Source organism: Amphiura filiformis, chromosome 5 (assembly GCF_039555335.1).
Source record: "Amphiura filiformis chromosome 5, Afil_fr2py, whole genome shotgun sequence".
Taxonomy (NCBI): domain Eukaryota; kingdom Metazoa; phylum Echinodermata; class Ophiuroidea; order Amphilepidida; family Amphiuridae; genus Amphiura; species Amphiura filiformis.
This window is the reverse complement of record NC_092632.1, coordinates 57,299,125-57,318,564: the sequence shown is the minus strand read 5'-3', so window position 1 is coordinate 57,318,564 and position 19,440 is coordinate 57,299,125. Positions and strand designations below refer to the sequence as shown.

General features: G+C 36.6%; 1 protein-coding gene across 1 annotated transcript; it reads right to left on the bottom strand.

Moving 5' to 3' along the window:
- Positions 1-9,453: 9,453 nt before the first annotated feature.
- Positions 9,454-18,205, bottom strand: LOC140152294 (cytochrome P450 4F4-like). The gene is given in 9 exon segments (XM_072174599.1): positions 9,454-10,011; positions 11,264-11,411; positions 13,334-13,467; positions 14,251-14,447; positions 14,788-15,042; positions 16,123-16,251; positions 16,437-16,609; positions 17,333-17,480; positions 18,026-18,205. Coding segments are annotated over 9 exon segments (1,581 nt in total). The 3' UTR covers positions 9,454-9,794.
- Positions 18,206-19,440: the final 1,235 nt, after the last annotated feature.

Here is a 19,440-nt window from a genome sequence, read left to right as displayed (position 1 = left end):
GCTATATGCATAGTCTTTTATTTTTAGTCACGGGGTCTACAGTAGACTTTGACATATCATAATTAATAAACAATCACTACGCACTTTATCACACAACAAATTATTTTGATATCTTGATAGTAAGATGATCATTAGCCGAGTTTATAGATCAATCGTGGTAAATCATTGTCATTGCCGTTTAACCAAGGACATGCAGTATACTATCAGCGAAAGAAATGAGGACTAGTCTCGTTAGCAATCAATAATCGCTAGCTGCTTGCGATTCAAATATGAATTCAGCTTAAGTATTCTTCGACCTTTTGTGTATAAAGTTGATTAACCTTGCAATGTGAATTGAAACGTGTTGTAATTTAATTGTTGTGGTCCTACATTAAGATATCTTTGCGGAAGTTTTATTTAAAAATAATAATTATGTATTATCATAATGCTGAAAACTACACATCTAGAAATTATATCCTCATACACTGCAAAATTGACATCAATTCCAAAATAATTTGTACTCATTTTCCACTGACACCTATCTCACACCCACATCACACCTACATCACACCCACATTAATTACAAACTGAACTACGTATCTTTGAAGTTTTTATGGGTGTTTTTTATCGCACATTGAGACACATCACATAAACGTTCTTATGTTCAATGTCTTTCGGGAAGATTATTGAAACTTTGTCTAAAGATGAAAAAAACCCGATTATTTTAACTCCCTTCTTACTTATGCAATTAACACTTTTGGAGTATTGGGTGTTTATTGGTAGATTGGTAGATGTATTTTGGGGCCGAGTTTTATAAGTTAATAGAGAGCTTGCGATTTCACCAAACATTAGCATTGGTCTCTTACTATTTTTATTGTAAGTGTTGTAGTTTAAGATTATACATAGGTAAACATAATATATTTTGTTCCGTTATTGGTGTGAATACGGCGGCAGGCTTCGGCTTATCTTAACCTATTCGGTAACACGGTATCTTTCATTGATTTACTAGATTTTAGTGTCCATACCAAACAAGATGTCCGCTGACCGTCTGCATAGAAGAGACAGACCTTCACCAAACTGGTCGTATAATTCCCAGTACCTCGCCAGCAAAGTGTCCCCAATTAAAGAAGAAATTTAAGAAACTACCTTCGAAAGCGTAAATCTGTGATTTTCAAATTACACTAGCACTGCAAAATTTATATCAATTCCAAGATAATTACAACTCACAGTCCACATCACACCAACATTAATAACAAACTGAACTACTATATTATGAAATTAACGGCATTTAAGAGGTCGCTTAATCGGGCAAAACTACATTAGCTGTGGGTGGACCGATGGTAACACATGTTTTTTTTTACATCATATACTTCTTCAAACATACTCTTTAATGACTATCGGGAACATATTATTGAAAATACGGACTCCCTTCTTACTTATGTAAACACTTGTGGAGTAAGAGTCTTTATGGATAAATTCTTCTAATTCATCTTATAACCAATGTATTTTGGCGCAGATCCTTTTGGGGGCGAATTTTACACGTTAATGAATAAGGGTACCTCTTGACTGCATCATTTGCAAATGTATCATACCTTTATCAGAAAACCATCTTTGATAGCATAAATCTTTGATTTTTACAATGACTTTCAGTCTTTTAGGATCACACACATTTTTCCAAACAGATACGAAATAACGCCAATGGTTGCTGTATGATTGCGATAAAAAATTGATCACAAATTCGTGCAAATTGGACACAAACGAAACAGAGAATATTTTGAGGTGACTCAGTGCAGAACTTGTCGAAACATTTGTCGATTCCCAGCAAACACAAAACGTTTCCGACATCATTCGCAAAAGATTATAAAAGGTTGTCAGAAAACGTTTAAATGTCGGGTTATATAAAGGGTATATTAAGAGTATAAAATGTTTGTTTTCATAACCTTAAAAAACACTTTTTGCTAATCTACTGCTCAGCAAACAAAAATGTTTTACAGAAAACGTTTAAATGTCGGGTTATATAAAGGGTATAAAACGTTTTAATAACATTCCAAAAACATTCTTGAAAACTTGATACAAAACATTCTAAACAGAATGTTATTTTGGTTGAAAAATATTTTGCGAAAAATGTTTGCCCAAAATATTTTCAATAACGTTTTAAAAACGTTTTCATGACCTTTATATAACCCGACATTTAAATGTTATTAAAAGGTTTTGAAAAAACATTTTAAGAACATTTCTGTGTTTGCTGGGTTCAAATATTTGAACATAATGTTATTTAAGTATTGACACAATATTTGGCAAAAATGTTTGCAAAATAGTTTACAATAATATTTTTTGAAAACATTTAAAAATATTGTTGTAATGTGTTTTCATACAAAACGTTTTAAAACGTTATCATGACTTTTATATAACCCGGCATTTTAATGTTATTAAAACGTTTTTACCTAAACCAAAAGCCAAAATATAACTTATTTAAAACGTTTTTAAAACGTTTTTGTGTTTGCTGGGTTGCTTATCTGCCCATGGACTCGGTTTTAATGGGTTGCCAAGGTTGTAATTCGTTTCCACTTTGGATTGACATTTTGCTATACACTTTTTACATAATCTTGTATTCATATGTTTCTTCATGCCCAGTTTTATTTGGTTGCTCCAAAACACATTTTAGCTCAGTTTTCGTCTATAGAGAGTTCCCGTGTTTTGGGTTACCCGCCATCTTGGAGGGAAACCTAAACTCCGTTTACAATTTTCAGAATACCAACACTCGCGCAATAATTAGCAAATGTTATTTTGTAGAATGTAGCACCAATAGGGTCATTGACCAAATCAAAGGAATGAGGAATACGGCGGTGCGAATCACGTTATAAACACTATTGTAGTCCGTTCCGCTTGAAAACACGGGAACTCTCTATAGCTTCTCAATCGTAGTCACCTACTTTATGTGCTCGCTGAGCAGCAAGACCTTCCCTCTAAGCTTTTAATCCGATAAGCTGATTATCTATTTGTTTTCATGAATTGGAAGACATTCTTTGATGTATGACTGAGCTCAATCATCTGAAATTACTGGAGCGTGAGCCACCTATAGGCTGGTGGCTCAGCATAGTATTTTATTAACAGAAGGGTTTCTCCAAATGCGTTTCCTAATGTGCAGCACCTAAACCGTACTCAGTGTTTGTATTGTACGTGTGATACCGATGTGTGTACTCTAGGGTACCCACACAGGTACTGTATAGAGTACCAATGAAGTAGCTAGGCAGCAGTGTATCTCTGGGGCGGCAGAGGTACACAGAGGTACATTGAAATCTACGAGCCTTCACTCATTTTCACGGGCCCGAACTAAAATTACTGTAAAAGATTAATGGTCCCCGGTCCATATTTTAACATTTTATAAGACTTCAGACTCCCAAATTAACAACATATAATGCCACGGATTGATGACCTGCAGGGTAGCGAGGGCCTGCAGGGTACCGTTTAGGCAGGATTTTGACCAGAGAGCCCGTCTTATTTTAAGCACTGTTTGGAATCTACAGGTTTCAACAAATAATACACTTGGTTACTATACAAGTTGATAATGATAATGCTTCCTATGCCCTATGGGAGACTGTAATGCTTAAATGGACAGGATAATTGAGTGTGACCTAAATTCAGACCAAACGAAGATGCACATCACAACCTTTGGTGAATTTCGTCCTGGTATTTTGAACCAGAGAGTAATTAAACTTGCCCCTCTATCCTGCTCCTGGTCGGTACTGCTATAATGGTGTCCATGAACAAAAGCCCTGGAGCCCTACGGGTGGGGGGCCAGGGGCATTGCCCCCTCTCCATATTTTTTCTTCCCCGAACTTTTAACCAAAATTATGCACTTATGTTCACTTTTGCATCAATTTTGCTCCAAATTTCGGCCCCTTTGAATTCATTCTGCCTCCATGCCCTCCCCCCGACAAAACATCCTAGTGCCGCCACTGCTCTGGAAACCACAAAGGTGAAGGCTTTGTGTGTTTTCAAAGCATCATGAGAAGTGCACTCATATTTATCATTTATATAATATATAGGTTCGGGATGGAAAATTTCCAAGGGAGCCGTCTAGCTGATCTTATCTAAATAAGAGTTAATTTTGAAACTAAACCAGACCAAATCAGTGGCGTACCGTTGCCGCTCCTCCCCGACGGGCGGAAGAAAATTCAATTTTGCCGCCCTTCCTCAACAGCCCGAAAAGGTAGACCCAATTTTTTTTTCTGTGGTTTGAAAAACTGAAGAGCAAAAAAAAAAAAAAAAGGATTTTAGGCGCTAGCGCCCTAAAAGGAACACATTTTGATGTATACCCAGCAAACACGAAAACGTTTTCGACATCATTCGCAAAAGGTTATAAAAGGTTGTCAGAAAACGTTTAAATGTCGGGTTATATAAAGGATATATTAAGGGTATAAAACGTTTTCATAACATTTAAAAACATTTTTTGATAATCTACTGCCCAACAAACACAAAAATGTTTTACAGAAAACGTTTAAATGTCGGGTTATAGGCCTATAAAGGGTATAAAAACGTTTTAATAACATTCCAAAAACATTTTTGAAAACTTGATACAAAATATTTTAAACAGAATGTTATTTTGGGGTTGAAAAAATGTTTTGCGAAAAATGTTTCCCAAAATATTTGCAATAACGTTTTAAAAACGTTTTCATGACCTTTATATAACCCGACATTTAAATGTTATTAAAACGTTTTGAATAAAACATTTTAAGAACATTTCTGTGTTTGCTGAGTGCAAATATTTTAACATAATGTTATTTAAGTGTTGACAAAATATTTGGCAAAAACGTTTGCGAAAATAGTTTACAATAACATTTTAAAAACATTAAAAAAAAATATTGTTGTAGTGTGTTTTCATATAAAACGTTTTCATGACCTTTATATAACCCGATATTTTAATGTTATTAAAACGTTTTTAACTAAACCAAAAACCAAAATATAACTTATTTATAACGTTTTTAAAACGTTTTTGTGTTTGCTGGGTAGTACCATTTTTAAAACAATTGTATACTTTTTCAATTTTTTTTTTTTTTCCGCCCTTTTTTCTTCCGCCGCCCCTCTTTTTGCCGCCCCTTTTTCTTCCGCCGCCCCTTCGTTTTGGCCGCCCCCTGCTTTTACCCCGGGGGGCTCGCGTCCCCAAAGCCCCCCCAAAAAAATACGCGCATACAAATGGTACTTGCAGATCGCAAAAAAATTGCCACATTGGACTTCGGAACAGCATATAATAGATATCTGAAATCTCAAATTTGATTGTTTTTATTTACAACAATAATTACATATAGTCACACGACATTTATCGTATTTTGATTTTGAGATTATCACACACAGTTAACCTTAGGCCTATATCTTTGGGCATCCGTGATCAACAATGCTCTATGGATAAAGAAAAATACTCATACAAGAATTAGTATAGGGCTATTAACCCTTCGTAGTAAGGATTTGAACCCAAATCAAAAGCCGGGAAAACAATTCTGCAACTTCATTTATTTCCAAATTATATTTTAATTTCAAAATCAAATTATTTAAAAAAGGATACTCCTTTTACTTTGACTCCTTCTACTCTCTTTTTACAGACACTAAGTAAATATGGTAAACAAACCAAAAAAACATTATTGAAGTCTCCGGGTAACATCTGCACATAGGTTCATTGCGGTCTAAGAGCTTCTAAGTAAATTTGGACAATCGTATAGTATGGGGGGCTATTAACCGTTCGTATTAAGGATTTGAACCCGAGAAGACAATTCGGCAACATCATTTTAAAAAGACACCAGGAATTAGAAGTACATTTTCAAATTATATATTATAGTTCCTTCTTTTACTTCGACTCCATCTACTATCCTTCAACAGACACTATGTGAACATGATAAACAATCGACTAAAACATTATAAAAGTCTCTAGGTAAAATCCGCACATAGGTCTGGGATAGTGACATCATTTTTAACTTAAAATCACTATTAATTGTCCAATAATTAGTCATTGCGGTCGAAGAGTTTCTAAGTATATTTGGACAATCGGTCATGGCATGAGAGTGACTAGTAAGTCCGTGGATTAGTTTATCATATAATGTTCATCACATATTGTACCTGTATCAGTTACATCGAGGACTTTTGACGGTAAATTTAGGGGCAATATTCACAATGTATTGAATATTATATGAATAATTGGTCATCATTCGAATACTTGCAGAACATAATACATCATTACTAAAAATCATCTTTTGCATTAACTTCGTTAAATATAAGCCACGTGTTACACCGCTGTTAAACGTAAACTTTTTCTGTTCTTTGCACAGTAAAAATACAATATATATAAAATATATCAAGTCCATACTAGTACAGACAAATCAGATTCCACTCAACCCTACACCTCAATGGCAGCCATTGAAGTGGGTCATCCCACCTGAAATGTGAAATAACGCAGGCTTTGCGGGAATTTGGAACTGTGTTCCATCACCCGTGTGACAAAAGGATGCTGCAAGTTTACAATGCAATACAATATAAGACTGATTTTGAAGCAGCGCTTTTCCACCCAATTGTGCAGTTACAACACCAGTTTGGTGTGGATGGCACACAGTGTCATCGCCCCGATATCTTCATGGCAGAAATCGACATGGTAGGTTGAATCCACAGCCACGCATGGCCATTTTGTTCCGACCTTTGAGACGCATAATGAGCCGAGGGACATCCGACTAAGGCTACTGACAATAGTCTGGTAATTGACCTCTCTGTGTGTGAGTGAGCATGTATACGTCATGAGGTCAATCTGCTTTTAGACTGCCTCTATGAGTGAGTGCAGCTAGCCTACGCTGCGCTATAGTTCGGTACATATAAAATCAGAATTTGTGTCAGTTTTTAAGTTCAAGACGCACGGTTCTTTCTCAAGACGCAAGCTAACGACTATCATATCCGTTCAACACATATATTCAAGTGCAAGGAACAAAATCTGGCTTCTTTAGACTAAATAAATTACGGGAGATATTCATAATTTTCTACCCCGGTATCCAAAGATTTATCGTCTGAATATCAAATTGTGCATAGCACATTCACGTGTATCGATCCCGGGTATTCATTTCAGTGTCTCTGCTGTATAATGTAATTATTAACCGGGCGATGTCGGTGTGTGGCACCCATTAATGGCGAAATGTATTCTGACCATCACGTGGCTCGTCGGATCAGTGTATACGATTTGACATTCTTACCTTTGATTCAAATTAAAGACTGCAGTGGAAGAGGTACCCACATGCAAAATTGAGGACACGTGAAAGTATATCATTTGTTCTAAGTTACCATTTGAATGGTACAGGTGTCTATCAAAGAAATGAAAGAACTGCACCGTCGGACAATTTTATTTTTGAGTATTTTAGTGCCGCAACGACACCTAACGAAATGGTGTATGTCATTGATTAAAGCCATATTATAACATTTGCTGAGGAGGACGCCCTCACTGAATTTTTTTAATTCATTTTTTTACACGATTAAATTATACTTTATTAAACCAATATAGCCTGCAAAAATCAAGACTCTAGGTGCTGTAGTTTTGTCAAAATCCGAGATTTTGAATAAAACGCCGGATTCGGCGCTTTATTATTACGATGGAATTATTAGTCGAACGCATACACGATGTTCATAACACGCAGTACGTAACGGCGTGCGGGACGGTGATATACACAACAAAAGGTCGTACTATAACATGACCGAAGGAGTGGTACGTATTGGCGACATGTGCGCTGGTAGTAAATTCCAATTTTCTTTGCTTTGCCGTAGTTGTTCGGCTCAAAAATAAGAGGGATATATCTGACAGTAAAAGCTAACATTTTATGGCAAAGAAATGCTAATCTATTTTGTTTGAAAATGTTATAATATGGCTTTAATATACCAGCTGTATGACATATTTTTGACAAATTTTTTTAGTTCTTGAATTATAACAATTTCAAAGTCAGACCTCATAATCCATTCCATGAGCCAAAAAGATTGTGCATTGAACCATTCACGCCTAATACTATATGCTTTTATTTACAGCTGTAACAGAGTATAGTTCAGAAGCTCTTGTGGTAGCTGCAAAATAACTGTGGTCACTTTTAACCTGAATCTATTGAGATACATGTAGCAGGGCTACGACACTCAGCTCATTTGCATGGCAAAATTACCCGTCTCCTCCGCAGCCAATTTGGTTTCGCTCCATCGAAATTAAGCTGGCCACGGAGGAGACTGCCCTCCTTTGTGTTTGTTCATTTGTGTATGGAGAGCCATTATTGGAGTCTATAATGACTTAGGCTACGCTCTCAGCTAGAGTCCGACGCTGCATTGTACTAGAAATACCTTTTCTGTGAAATCGCTATAGAGCCAACCGGGAACACGTATTCGTTTTGAAAATATAGCATTAAAATTAGTATCACCCTTGTGGCCCCCGTGCAGTGGAAAACCTTAATTCTTTCACTAAAAAGAAATGAAAATTAAAAACAACACGGATCTACCTGTGCACCTATAAAATGGGCACAGCAATTTGTCTCAAATATGAGTGAATTTTAAAAAACATACGGGATATGATGAACATTGACCTGACGCCATGATAGCAGGATTTATTAGTCGTTTTATATACAATGTATATACCGTATTGTCATAATACCAATATTTGTCATAATATATAATGAGTAATATTTAGCAACGTAAACGTGCAGTTCATATGCACAAACGAATACTGATCTTTATGATATTCAGGTTTTTGTACATCACATATAACATGTCACATAGGAGGTCATACGTGTTGACCTTCATCTATTGTATTTGTTCAACTGTGTATGGAGAGGATTAACGCCATTAAAACTCTATCAGTATTAGGGCGTAGTTCAGTGAACTCACCGGATTGCTATTCCAAGTACTTTGATAATACAGATAATATGCATTAATGGGTCGAGGCGATTGCATTGAAAAACCTAATAAATTATTCATAACAGTTACGTAATCAATCGATAGTGCGGACACTTTTCATTTGCAAACCACCAAAATTCGTGATCTTTTAGCGTTGGAAAAGAAACCACGTGAATAGAGTGCCCTCTCAAGAATAGGTTCTCTGTGCATGTAGGCCTATTATATAGCATGAGCATGTTCAAAATATTATCTAAAACAATTACGTTTCAAATCTGAAACCGGTATTAACATGATTAACACACACACAAAAGCAGTATTCATATAAGTAGTATACTAATCTTGCAATTTCATGTGTCCATTGCCGATGAATCCGGTTGTCCGCAGCAAGTCCAATAATCCATGTAATAACCGAACTCAATGATGGCAAAATCTCATATTTCCCTGTTAAATCATGTACATGTGACAACTGACCGGATTCATTAAGGGTAGACGAGGTATTGTTGGTCGAAGCAACCTAAAATAGATTTTCATTATCTAGTTCAATTATATTATTGAAAAATAACACCTTGATATTTTGCAAAAGTTCATTCTACAAATCGTATACTTTGCAAACTTGCTTAATTTATTGTTGTTAATGAGTTATGTACGTTTTACAAAAGTGTTGTTGTTTCAGCCCTCTTTACAATGTAACTCAAGAACCGCAGCACCTATAAAAGTATATCTGTGATATTTTAATTCTTCAACACACTCGCTATGAATTGAGCAATGCAGTTTTTGCCAAAGCTCACTACCATTCGTAAGATGTTGTGAACTACCAAATCACAACAGTTTAAAATAATTAATAACCTTAATATGTTGATCTATTGTACATAATCTGACGTTTAGTTTGTTTTTGTACGTCTATTTCCAAACAATGCACTTCACCAAAAGGTTTTAGCCCGGGTTAACCGTGGTCTTACAATAGTGCGATGATCTCTTGGTGTGATGAATAGATGGATGCCCTTCTTGGTTCTGCGAATAAGACTTTCGTCCATTTCTATTGGCACAGCTGGGTTGTATGAAAACTCAAAGTTGTGTAGGAGTGTTGCACATGTAATTTTCATCTCATTCAAGGCAAAATTTTGCCCAATACAATTTCTAATCAAAGAGAAAAGAAAACAAATTTACACGTCAGCCTTTAGTAATATCTGATAAAAATTTATATGTCCTACGTCATCTTTATCATAAAATGTTGACATTTATACACGCTTTACATTTTATTCCGCTGTCATTAGAATATGTCAGCTGCCATACAATACCCAAGGCATGCTCATACCTTTGGGCGGCGCTCAATCATGTCAATGGACAATATTCCTAACAGCTCCCCGTTTCACCCCTGGGTAGAGAGAGGCAAGTGAGGTAAAGCGCCTTGCCCAAATGCACAACACGATGGCACCGCCGGGACTCAAACTCGCAAGGAGGTAGAGCCTGAACCGCAGCGCCACCGGCTCAATTCAATGTATTGAATCGAAATGTTTCTTTCGTTCATTTCAATTCAATGCATTGAATCGAAGTGTTTGTTTTATTTCGCTTCAATTCGACTTTCACTTGTATTGTCAGCTTATCAGTTACAATAAACTTCCTCCCTGAACTACTTTTAGTCAAATGCCCGGTAAAATGTATCAGTGTTGGTAGTATGAATCGGATTTAAATGCTGTGAATTGGAATTGAAATTGGTTAGTAGTTAATTTCAATGCATTGAATTTGAATTGAATCAAAATGATTTTTACAAAATAAGAATTGAATTTGAATTGGACCGAAACATGTTAAAACTACAAAGTGAATTGATTCTGAATTGAATTGAAATTCATTAGTATAGTTACGTCCAGACTTTATTACTGCAATAGTCAAGTTGTTGACATTAGCAAGGCTCCATAATCAGGTTCCAGCAGAAATTGCAGATATACTTCAAACTGCTGTTAAGCCGAGACGGCTAAGATCGTCGAACTCCTGTTCACTATGTCTTGTTGAGCGCAGGTTGTGGCGCCCAGAGCTAAGAATACATAATGGCGCCCCTAATTTTTTGAAACAAATTAATATACCCTTACCACTATTACGCCACGCCACGCTACACTATCACTTCGTTCGGATTTGTTTGGACAGTTTAGTCATGTTATATACATTTATTTATTTAGGCAGAACTAAAATGTCTCCATTTAATAAATTGACAGGTTACACTATCAAAAAATATAACTTTTTAATAATTTGCCATAAAATTTGTATTATATCGGACATTCCTAGTATTCAGAATGCAGTTCGATGTCTGATGTGCTCTCATGTCCCACAAACAATATTGTGCAAACGTTGCTATCCGTTCCCTTAGCAATACTATATACATAAATTAAAATACCTTGGTCCAGCAGAAAATGGCACAAATGAATATGGTGGCATATTTTTGGTGTTTTCTGACGAGAATCTCTCCGGATTGAAGAAATTCGGATCTTTCCAAACAGCATCATTCATGTGTATTCCTAATAAAAGTATGGTGGCAAATGAACCTGCAGATGAACAATGCCCAACATAAAATAAATTATACCGCATGAATAACAATTCCATAGTGTGGGGACACCATGGCACTTGTATCCTGACCAGGCTCAAGCAAATTGCCCAAGCCTGACTAAAAGCCTATAGTATGCTGGGCTATACGTAAAGAAAAGAACGGAATATGATTGAAGATAGATATCGAAGATTAGAAGGCCACTTTCAACAAATCAAGCGAACAATTGTCATGTTCTCAATCCTGATGTCAACTGCCACAGAGGCTTTATTTGTGACTAAGGAGCTCTTCCTCTCTGTCTCTCCCTCCCTTAATACTCTCTATCTCATTCATTTCTTCTCTCTTTATAATTATACATACACACCCCACACAACGATACACACCCACCCCTCCGGGACACCCCGACATGCTAAGTGCATCCCTACTTATATTATTTGTTTGATGGGATCATTTATTAGTTTTTCAAACAAAACATAATGTACAACAAAATTTTAGGCTTAAACAGCTCAAAGCGATATCATGCTAATGTATACAGATGATTTTGAGTCATTCATAACTTTAATTTCCTCTCTTTTACAAAATTATTCACTTTTATAGCATTTTTTAAAGCTTTTTGGATATAAAATGTGCCTATCAATGACAAAATTGGTGGCGCTATTTAGTTACTCTTTCAAGCTTTTATTACCATGATTACAAATAATTCCTTTTATTGTCTGATAAAATATGTTTATAAAATTTCCTTGTTGCTTGTTTTACCTATTCCAGCTGTTTTAATGGCAGTATTAATCACCTACCTCTTGCAAATAAAGAAATATGATTTAGGATAAATAGCGCCATCTATAGTTTGCATTTAGTTAATAATGAAGGCAATTATATACAGGGTGTCCCAGAATTATTTGTACCGTGTTTGCAAAAATAACTAAAAATAGAAGACGGGCAGTGTATCTATTTTTGATACATGCATTATAATGCTGGACATGTCTCCTACTTATTCTGTGAATTTCAGCACGCTACCTTTATTTGTTTAGGCGTGGCATGCAATAATGTAAAATCAATGAAAAACTGCTTTTCATTTTCAGCGCAAACGACTCGCATACCCTTGAAAATGGCACGATACGATTAAATAAAGAACGTGGGATGTTTGGCACAGCATTTCGACGACAACTACTGTTGGGGTTGGGCCTTAAAGCTTGCCAGACAGCTGTAATCTTCGCTCTAGTTCTTACAGTCTTACGAGCACCTGAAGCTTCACTCTGCCGATTCCTGACAGTTCTGTGCTCGTCAAACTTCTTTACGTTATACACTATCGCTCCTTTGACTGGAACGCGTGCTCGCGGAAATCGTCTAATGAATCTTCTTTGCGTCTCAACATAGCTGCCGGTTTGCCAGTAAGTTTTTGAAAGGAATCTACGCTGCTGCACAATAAATTGAGGAGCCATCTTTTCTGTACCACAACCAGTTCGACCTCTGCAAGCATTTCAAATTACATGGACCTCACACCACAATAACTAAAACTACCGCCAAAGAGAGAATGGGATTAGGCCGCAAATCCTTAATTCCATGTAATGATTGCTTCGTAACGTCATAAATAATAGATAGATATCGGCTATTTAGTGGAAATATGAACAGGGCACAACTAAAATACCTGCATAACTTTTTCCAAATAACTTTGTGCTGAACGGTTAGTAATGTTACAGATTTTCAAAATAGGTTGCGTTGTCAAAACTTAGAATTCACCATTTTTACGCAATCTTCTATAACTTCTACTAGAAACGTCCAATTTCCTAAAAAATTCCATCTTTCCCGGTACAGATCATTCTGGGACACCCTGTACATCAAACAACCGTGTATTATAGTGATCAAGATGAATATCACTCTTGTAAGATTATTAATTCTTTCCCCAGTGGTTCTATAATGACTTACCACCAGGAATTACTGCGCCATCAGGTAATGTGATGTCCCGGGTTACTCGACGAGATATAAATGGAACAGGTGAACTCAAACGCAAACTTTCCTTGATATTCATGGTCAAATAAGGCAGATTGGTCATATCATCCCTGAAATATTATGAATACAAGTTCTAGCTGTGCTTATAAACATGATAAAGCATATCCAAAATACATAAAAAAAAAAATAATATGGCAGAAGTATAGAATAGGCTACCTTATTTATAAAAGCACATTAGCAGTTAGACAGGAAACCGTAAAGGACGCACAGGTGCCATGAGATCTCTTGGCAAGACGAAAGATTAATATAACACGGTCGTATTCTTTCTTACCACGGTTTCAGGCATATGATCAACTGATTAATCTTTGAACGATGGACATCAGTTTGATTCAAATCTTTGATGTCAGACAAGGGAAAATATAGACCTTTTCGTAATTTTTGTGTAATCTGTTCTAATTCCATGCATGGTACTGCCAATCAACGGATTGCAGCATACATTCATCTATTGTGTCCGATCTGAACGATGACATAATTATTTGAATATGTTACCAGTCAATATTCATGAGAGTGTATATCGAACGTCCAGTTTTCGAAATTGGGTGACTTGTAATGGCAGGTATGAAATACATCTGACTGGGCGTTTTACTTATATAAAAAAACAAATGCTTTGACATCATCGAATGTGTTGACAAAATAGTTTGCCAAAATGTTTGCCAAATATATATTACAGTAACATTTTGACATTTTAATAATGTTGTTGTAGTGTTTTTCATATTAAAAGTTTTAAAAATGTGTTCATAACCTTTATACAACCCAACATTTAACGTTTTAACAACGTTTTAAAAAACATTTTGCTGTTTCCTGGGAACACCCAATACCTGGTATCAACTAACCATTCTAATTGATCGGTTCCCTTTAGCTGAAAGTAGTCATCTATTTCTTGTCGACACTTTTCTTGTATTTTGGGTCTCACGGCCATGTTATAAAGAAACCATGATACACCACTGGCTGTTGTATCGTGACCCTCAAACATAAATGTATCCACTTCATCTTGAATTTCTTGATCTGTAAGTCCTGAGCCGTCTTTGTCCTGAAAGATGGTCATTAGTTTCTGTTATTACATACAAGTCATGTTGTATTAGTCTTGAGGACTTTCTATATAGACAAGAAACTTAGTAGATACCTGGATAAGCTATTTCATCGTCAAGAGAGTATGCATGTACATTTTTTTGTATAATACCACTTTTATTAATACCACCGTTTTATTTTGCAGAAAACTACCAATATACGTCGTAAGTACATTTATTCATGTTATTTGCTTTCTAATAGAGAAAAGTAATTATAGTAATCGAGCTCTTAAACGGACTTCCTGCCATTATATAATGTTATTTTTTCATTTATATTATTCACTTAACAATTATTAAATATACCTTGGCACTCAATAAAATATCTAAGAAGTCGATATATTTCCTGTCTTCAACTCTACTATATTGCGGATCTTTTAAGGCATCCTTTCGTTTCTGGATCACGGATTTTGTATAGGTATGAACCTGCCCAGTTGCTCTTCGCCATTTGTATCCATTGTAACTCAAGTGGTAGATTAGATCAATGTGATGTGGTAAGAAACGGATGCGTTCCATCGTGAGCTGAGCTAACTGTACCACACCACGGATATATGGATGCTTCTGATGGCTGATGACATGAAAAGATAGGATAAATTCTAGCTTTTCTTTAACTTGCTTTGCTATGTTTCTCATCATAAATACTCGTGTGTCAAAACCATCTGGTCTCTCTAATATCCAGTCTATATTGCATTGAATATACAGCATAAATAACACACTCTGCTGTTACAGAAACTAGCATTTTGGCAAGTAAAATAGCGGCATGAGGTATGGGGCTGGCTGGGTGTTGCCCCGGCTTTCATTAAAACAAGAACCACTAACCGCAAAATGTGAATGTGTAATTTGATTGCCCCGCAGGGCTACAAAGAACCACTAACCACGAAATATGGATATCCAACAAGCTTAAACTAAAATTAGTTTCCTAGAGGGCAGGGGGTGAAGAATGAGGGAAACTTGGGGAAAAAAAGCAAAAAAGTAAAAAGTATGAAATGGGTGACGGGCTTTCACGAAGTATTTCCGTTTCGTTTCGTTAACAACAGCCTGTCACCCAGTAGAAACAGTCCATCATCCTTAAGATTACTCTTGCTTTCCGGCCCTGCGGCCTTGATGTTTTATCTTGATACTGAATCCCAGTATCAACAAAAATATCACGGCAGCAAGGCCAGTAGGCCTATGGCCGGCGACTCACATACAACAACTAAAAACTCCCGAAGTGGGACCCCAATATAAGGGCCCCGCAGGGCAAGAAAGCAAGAGTAACCTTAATGTAACATTGACCAACAGTAACCTTAATGTAACATTGACCAACAGTAACCTTAATGTAACATTGACCAACAAAAAGTATCCTTAATGTAGCATTGGCCAACAATAACCTTAATGTAACATTGCACCAACAGAGGGCACTATTTATGGAGTATATTCAATGCGATAATAGACTGAATATTGAATGTGATTCAGTGCGATATAAGCTGGATATTAGCGAGACCAGGTTGGTAAAAACACAGAGCGAATTACGACGCCTATTTTTGTTAATTTGGTTAAGAGATTTGTTCATACTATGATCCAAAAAGTATGGATCTCTGACAAATTGCACAAATTTTACGCAGCATCATTTTAAGTTATGTTTATTACGTACCCCTCAACCTCCTCTTGGCAATTACTTTCTACGCTAAAGATGCATTTCAGAAGCCCATCTAAAGTCAGCAAACTGATATCTGTAAACATTTCCCTCGAAACTGGTTTTCCATGTGAGCATAATTTTCTCCACTTACTCTGAAATTATTGTTGAAGTAAAGTATTAGTTTATTTCGTAAGTTATTTCAGTTACATTTTGGATTGTTTTCTTACGGTTTGTATATTGGTTTTTTAAGTGACAACAACTGGATAACTTTTCGTGAGCTTGTAGTAGCAATACACTATGCTTAATACGAAACAAAAAGTATCATTAAATTCATTACCACTAGATCATTGGCTGAGCCTTGGAAGATTTTAGCGTAGGGTTTAAGAACATCGAAATGAAACCCTGGTGTGAGGAGTCTTCTATTGCGAGCCCATTTCTTGCCAGTGCTCAGTAATAAACCATCACCTAACCATGGTCAAAGCATGTCGAAAATATAGTCTTCCTTGGGTTCTGTGTTGACAACAAAATGTATAAGAAATGGAATTATTATGTACAATAGTCAGAAAGTTTGGTGTCCGTTAAGTCACCAAAAACGGTAGGCCTATTGGTTTCCAGATGGGTGCCAAAAACAACAAATATTTAAATGGACTGAAAGGCATGCATATTCACAGATTTTGGTGGGAATGGTCGGTTGAAATTTTTAGAGTGTCCCCATTTTTTGTTCCTATGCAAGACAAGATTAGTTTAATTATATACATGTAGCTAGGATATACATGCCAAGGTTTAAAAGCTTTAATATGATCCAGCTAAATGACAATATAATTTATTAGCCCAGTCAAATTAAGTAAAATAACGGGTTAACCCACCACTAATTGCAACAGAATCCATTTATTCGCCATTCATTTCAGAAAAGCATATTTGAATAACACATTAAAAGTCCTCGAAAATCCTAGTAGTGGAACAGTGGCTAATTTGCATAAATCCAAAATGGCCGCTTATGCAGGGGGTGAAATTTCAAACTTTGGTCAAATCTTGTTAGAATCCATACCAATGTATTGTTCTCATTATAAGGACTCTATAGTTTGATCTGTCTCCAACATATAGTTCTTGAGTTATAGGCAAAAAGGTCAAGGTCGAATTTTGGGGGCACAGGCATTTACAATTGAAAAATGCTCCAATTTTGGTCCAACTGGTCTCTTTGAGGTGTAATAATAATTTTCAACCGTTTGTTACCTGAGGTAGAGAGTATAGCCTTCGCTGCTTCAGGATGGTAGATTGATACCATGGGCAAGAATGGACCTAACCACAAGACAGCATACTTCGGGTAAGGAAAACAAAACCCTTCCAATGACCATCTCCGCTCTCGATCATCTCCTGTCAACTTAAAAAAGAAGCTAAAAAATATTAACGTTACCATTGTTACCTCCCGGAGGGGGTTCTCCCTGGTTGAAGGTATACGGGGATGTGCCACGGTTTGGGGGTACCTTTTCAGCAATTTTGGTATATCGATGGGTGGGTTTTCAGTGGAGACCAATGCGCCCAATTGGGTGCATTTGGGCAAAAGTGCCCCTAAAAGAGCCCAATTATGGCAGTTTTGGGTGCTTTTTGGGTGTTTTTTGTGAAAAATTGGTATACTGATGGGTGGCAAAAAGTAGGTATAGAGAAAGTCAGCATCCGAAAGTCTGCGTGGCACATCCCCGTAATTTATTTTCGAAGAACCCCCCCCCCCCCCCGGGTGTTACCTATAGAACTCTTTACAGGAGAAAACGTTTTTATCTGTCATGTGATCTGAGGGAATAATGGTTACCATATATAAAATTACAACAGACTTCCATTCTTGCTTGTAAGTTTGAAATTGTAGAATATCATTTAAGGTTATTCAGAGTTTTCCCATATAAAACATAGCTATTACAGTCAGAAAAATACCTTAGGAAGATGTCCCCAAAACCAGTGTCTGTCTGGCGCTTCCGGCAAATCTGATAAGGCCTTCTCCATACGCAGTCTCTGACGTATCATCTGAAGAAGTTTAACCAGCAGGATCACCGCGAGCATGAAGAGCAAAGTTGATAATAGCATTCTCAGTGATGAGCCCACGTCGCCTCCCATATTTGGGAGCATGGACTTAAATACGGATGTAATGAACACCATTGTGTCAACGTTCACTTGTTTCTGACGAGTTTTTGCAAATGAGAGAAGATTAATCAAAAAGTCTCCTTATTGTTCTGGATTGTTCATAGTTCTATTATACGCATACTTGTTATTTTGGTCACATTACCTACGGTAACAGTGGACTTTGACACACTGTATTGTTGTCGAGAGATCCGTTCAGTTGTAAACAAACTATATCAATAACTACAAACGTAATCAGACAACCAGTTTAATTTTTGATTATAGGACAAGTTTATAGATTATTAAGATTAGTCGTTGGTAAATTAGTGATTAGGGTTTGACCAATGATCTGTCACTGAGGCATAATACCAATCGGTGCAAGAAGTAACGATTGTCTCGTTGATTAGTAATTAATCGCATACTGCTTGCGATTCAACTATGAATTCAGCTTAAGTATGCATTGACCTTTTGTGTGTAAAGTTGGTTTCACCTTACGATGTGATTTGAAACAATTTTTATATTGTGACGATCCAACTTTATTTAGAGCCTCAAACTAAAGCAGTCAAGTTAGCTCAATCGATAAGGCGTTCGACTATGGTGCGAGAGGTTGCGGGTTCGAACCCTGGCGGTGCCTAGTATGCTCTCTTGAAAAATTGAGTTAGCTTGAAATTCCCTTGGACAAGGAACTCACTGCTAATTGTCTCGTTGTAACCCGTACGAAACTCGGGGAGCTGATCCTGGTTGCGAAGGTTAATTGTGGAATGTCTAGGGTGTGCGCTCTTGTAGCAGCAAAGTCCCTGAATAGTTGTTAATGAATGATGGAATTATGGAATGATGTGGGACCGTAGTGGTCAGCGACAACCTGTAAAGTGTGCTGAGGCTTGTGGATCAACGTCTAGGCGTTGTGCCTGTGCGTAGGGCACTATAAATCACTGCGCTTTTTTTTTTTTTTTTAAAGAGGAACTAAGGAGGAATTAATTTAATGATAGATCAATCGTTGCCAATCCGTGCAGTTCAACTATGACTTCAGCGTACGGTATGCTTCGACATTTCGTAATGTTGGTTTACCTTGCGGTGTGATTTGGTCCCGGGATTTGGTCAATGATATGAAACGTGTCACAATTTATATTTCAACAAACCTTGACTTACTTTGAATAATAACAGCGGCTATGAGGCTATGTTGAGAACTGACAAATTTTCTTTAAAAATAAAATAAAAATTATAATTATAAT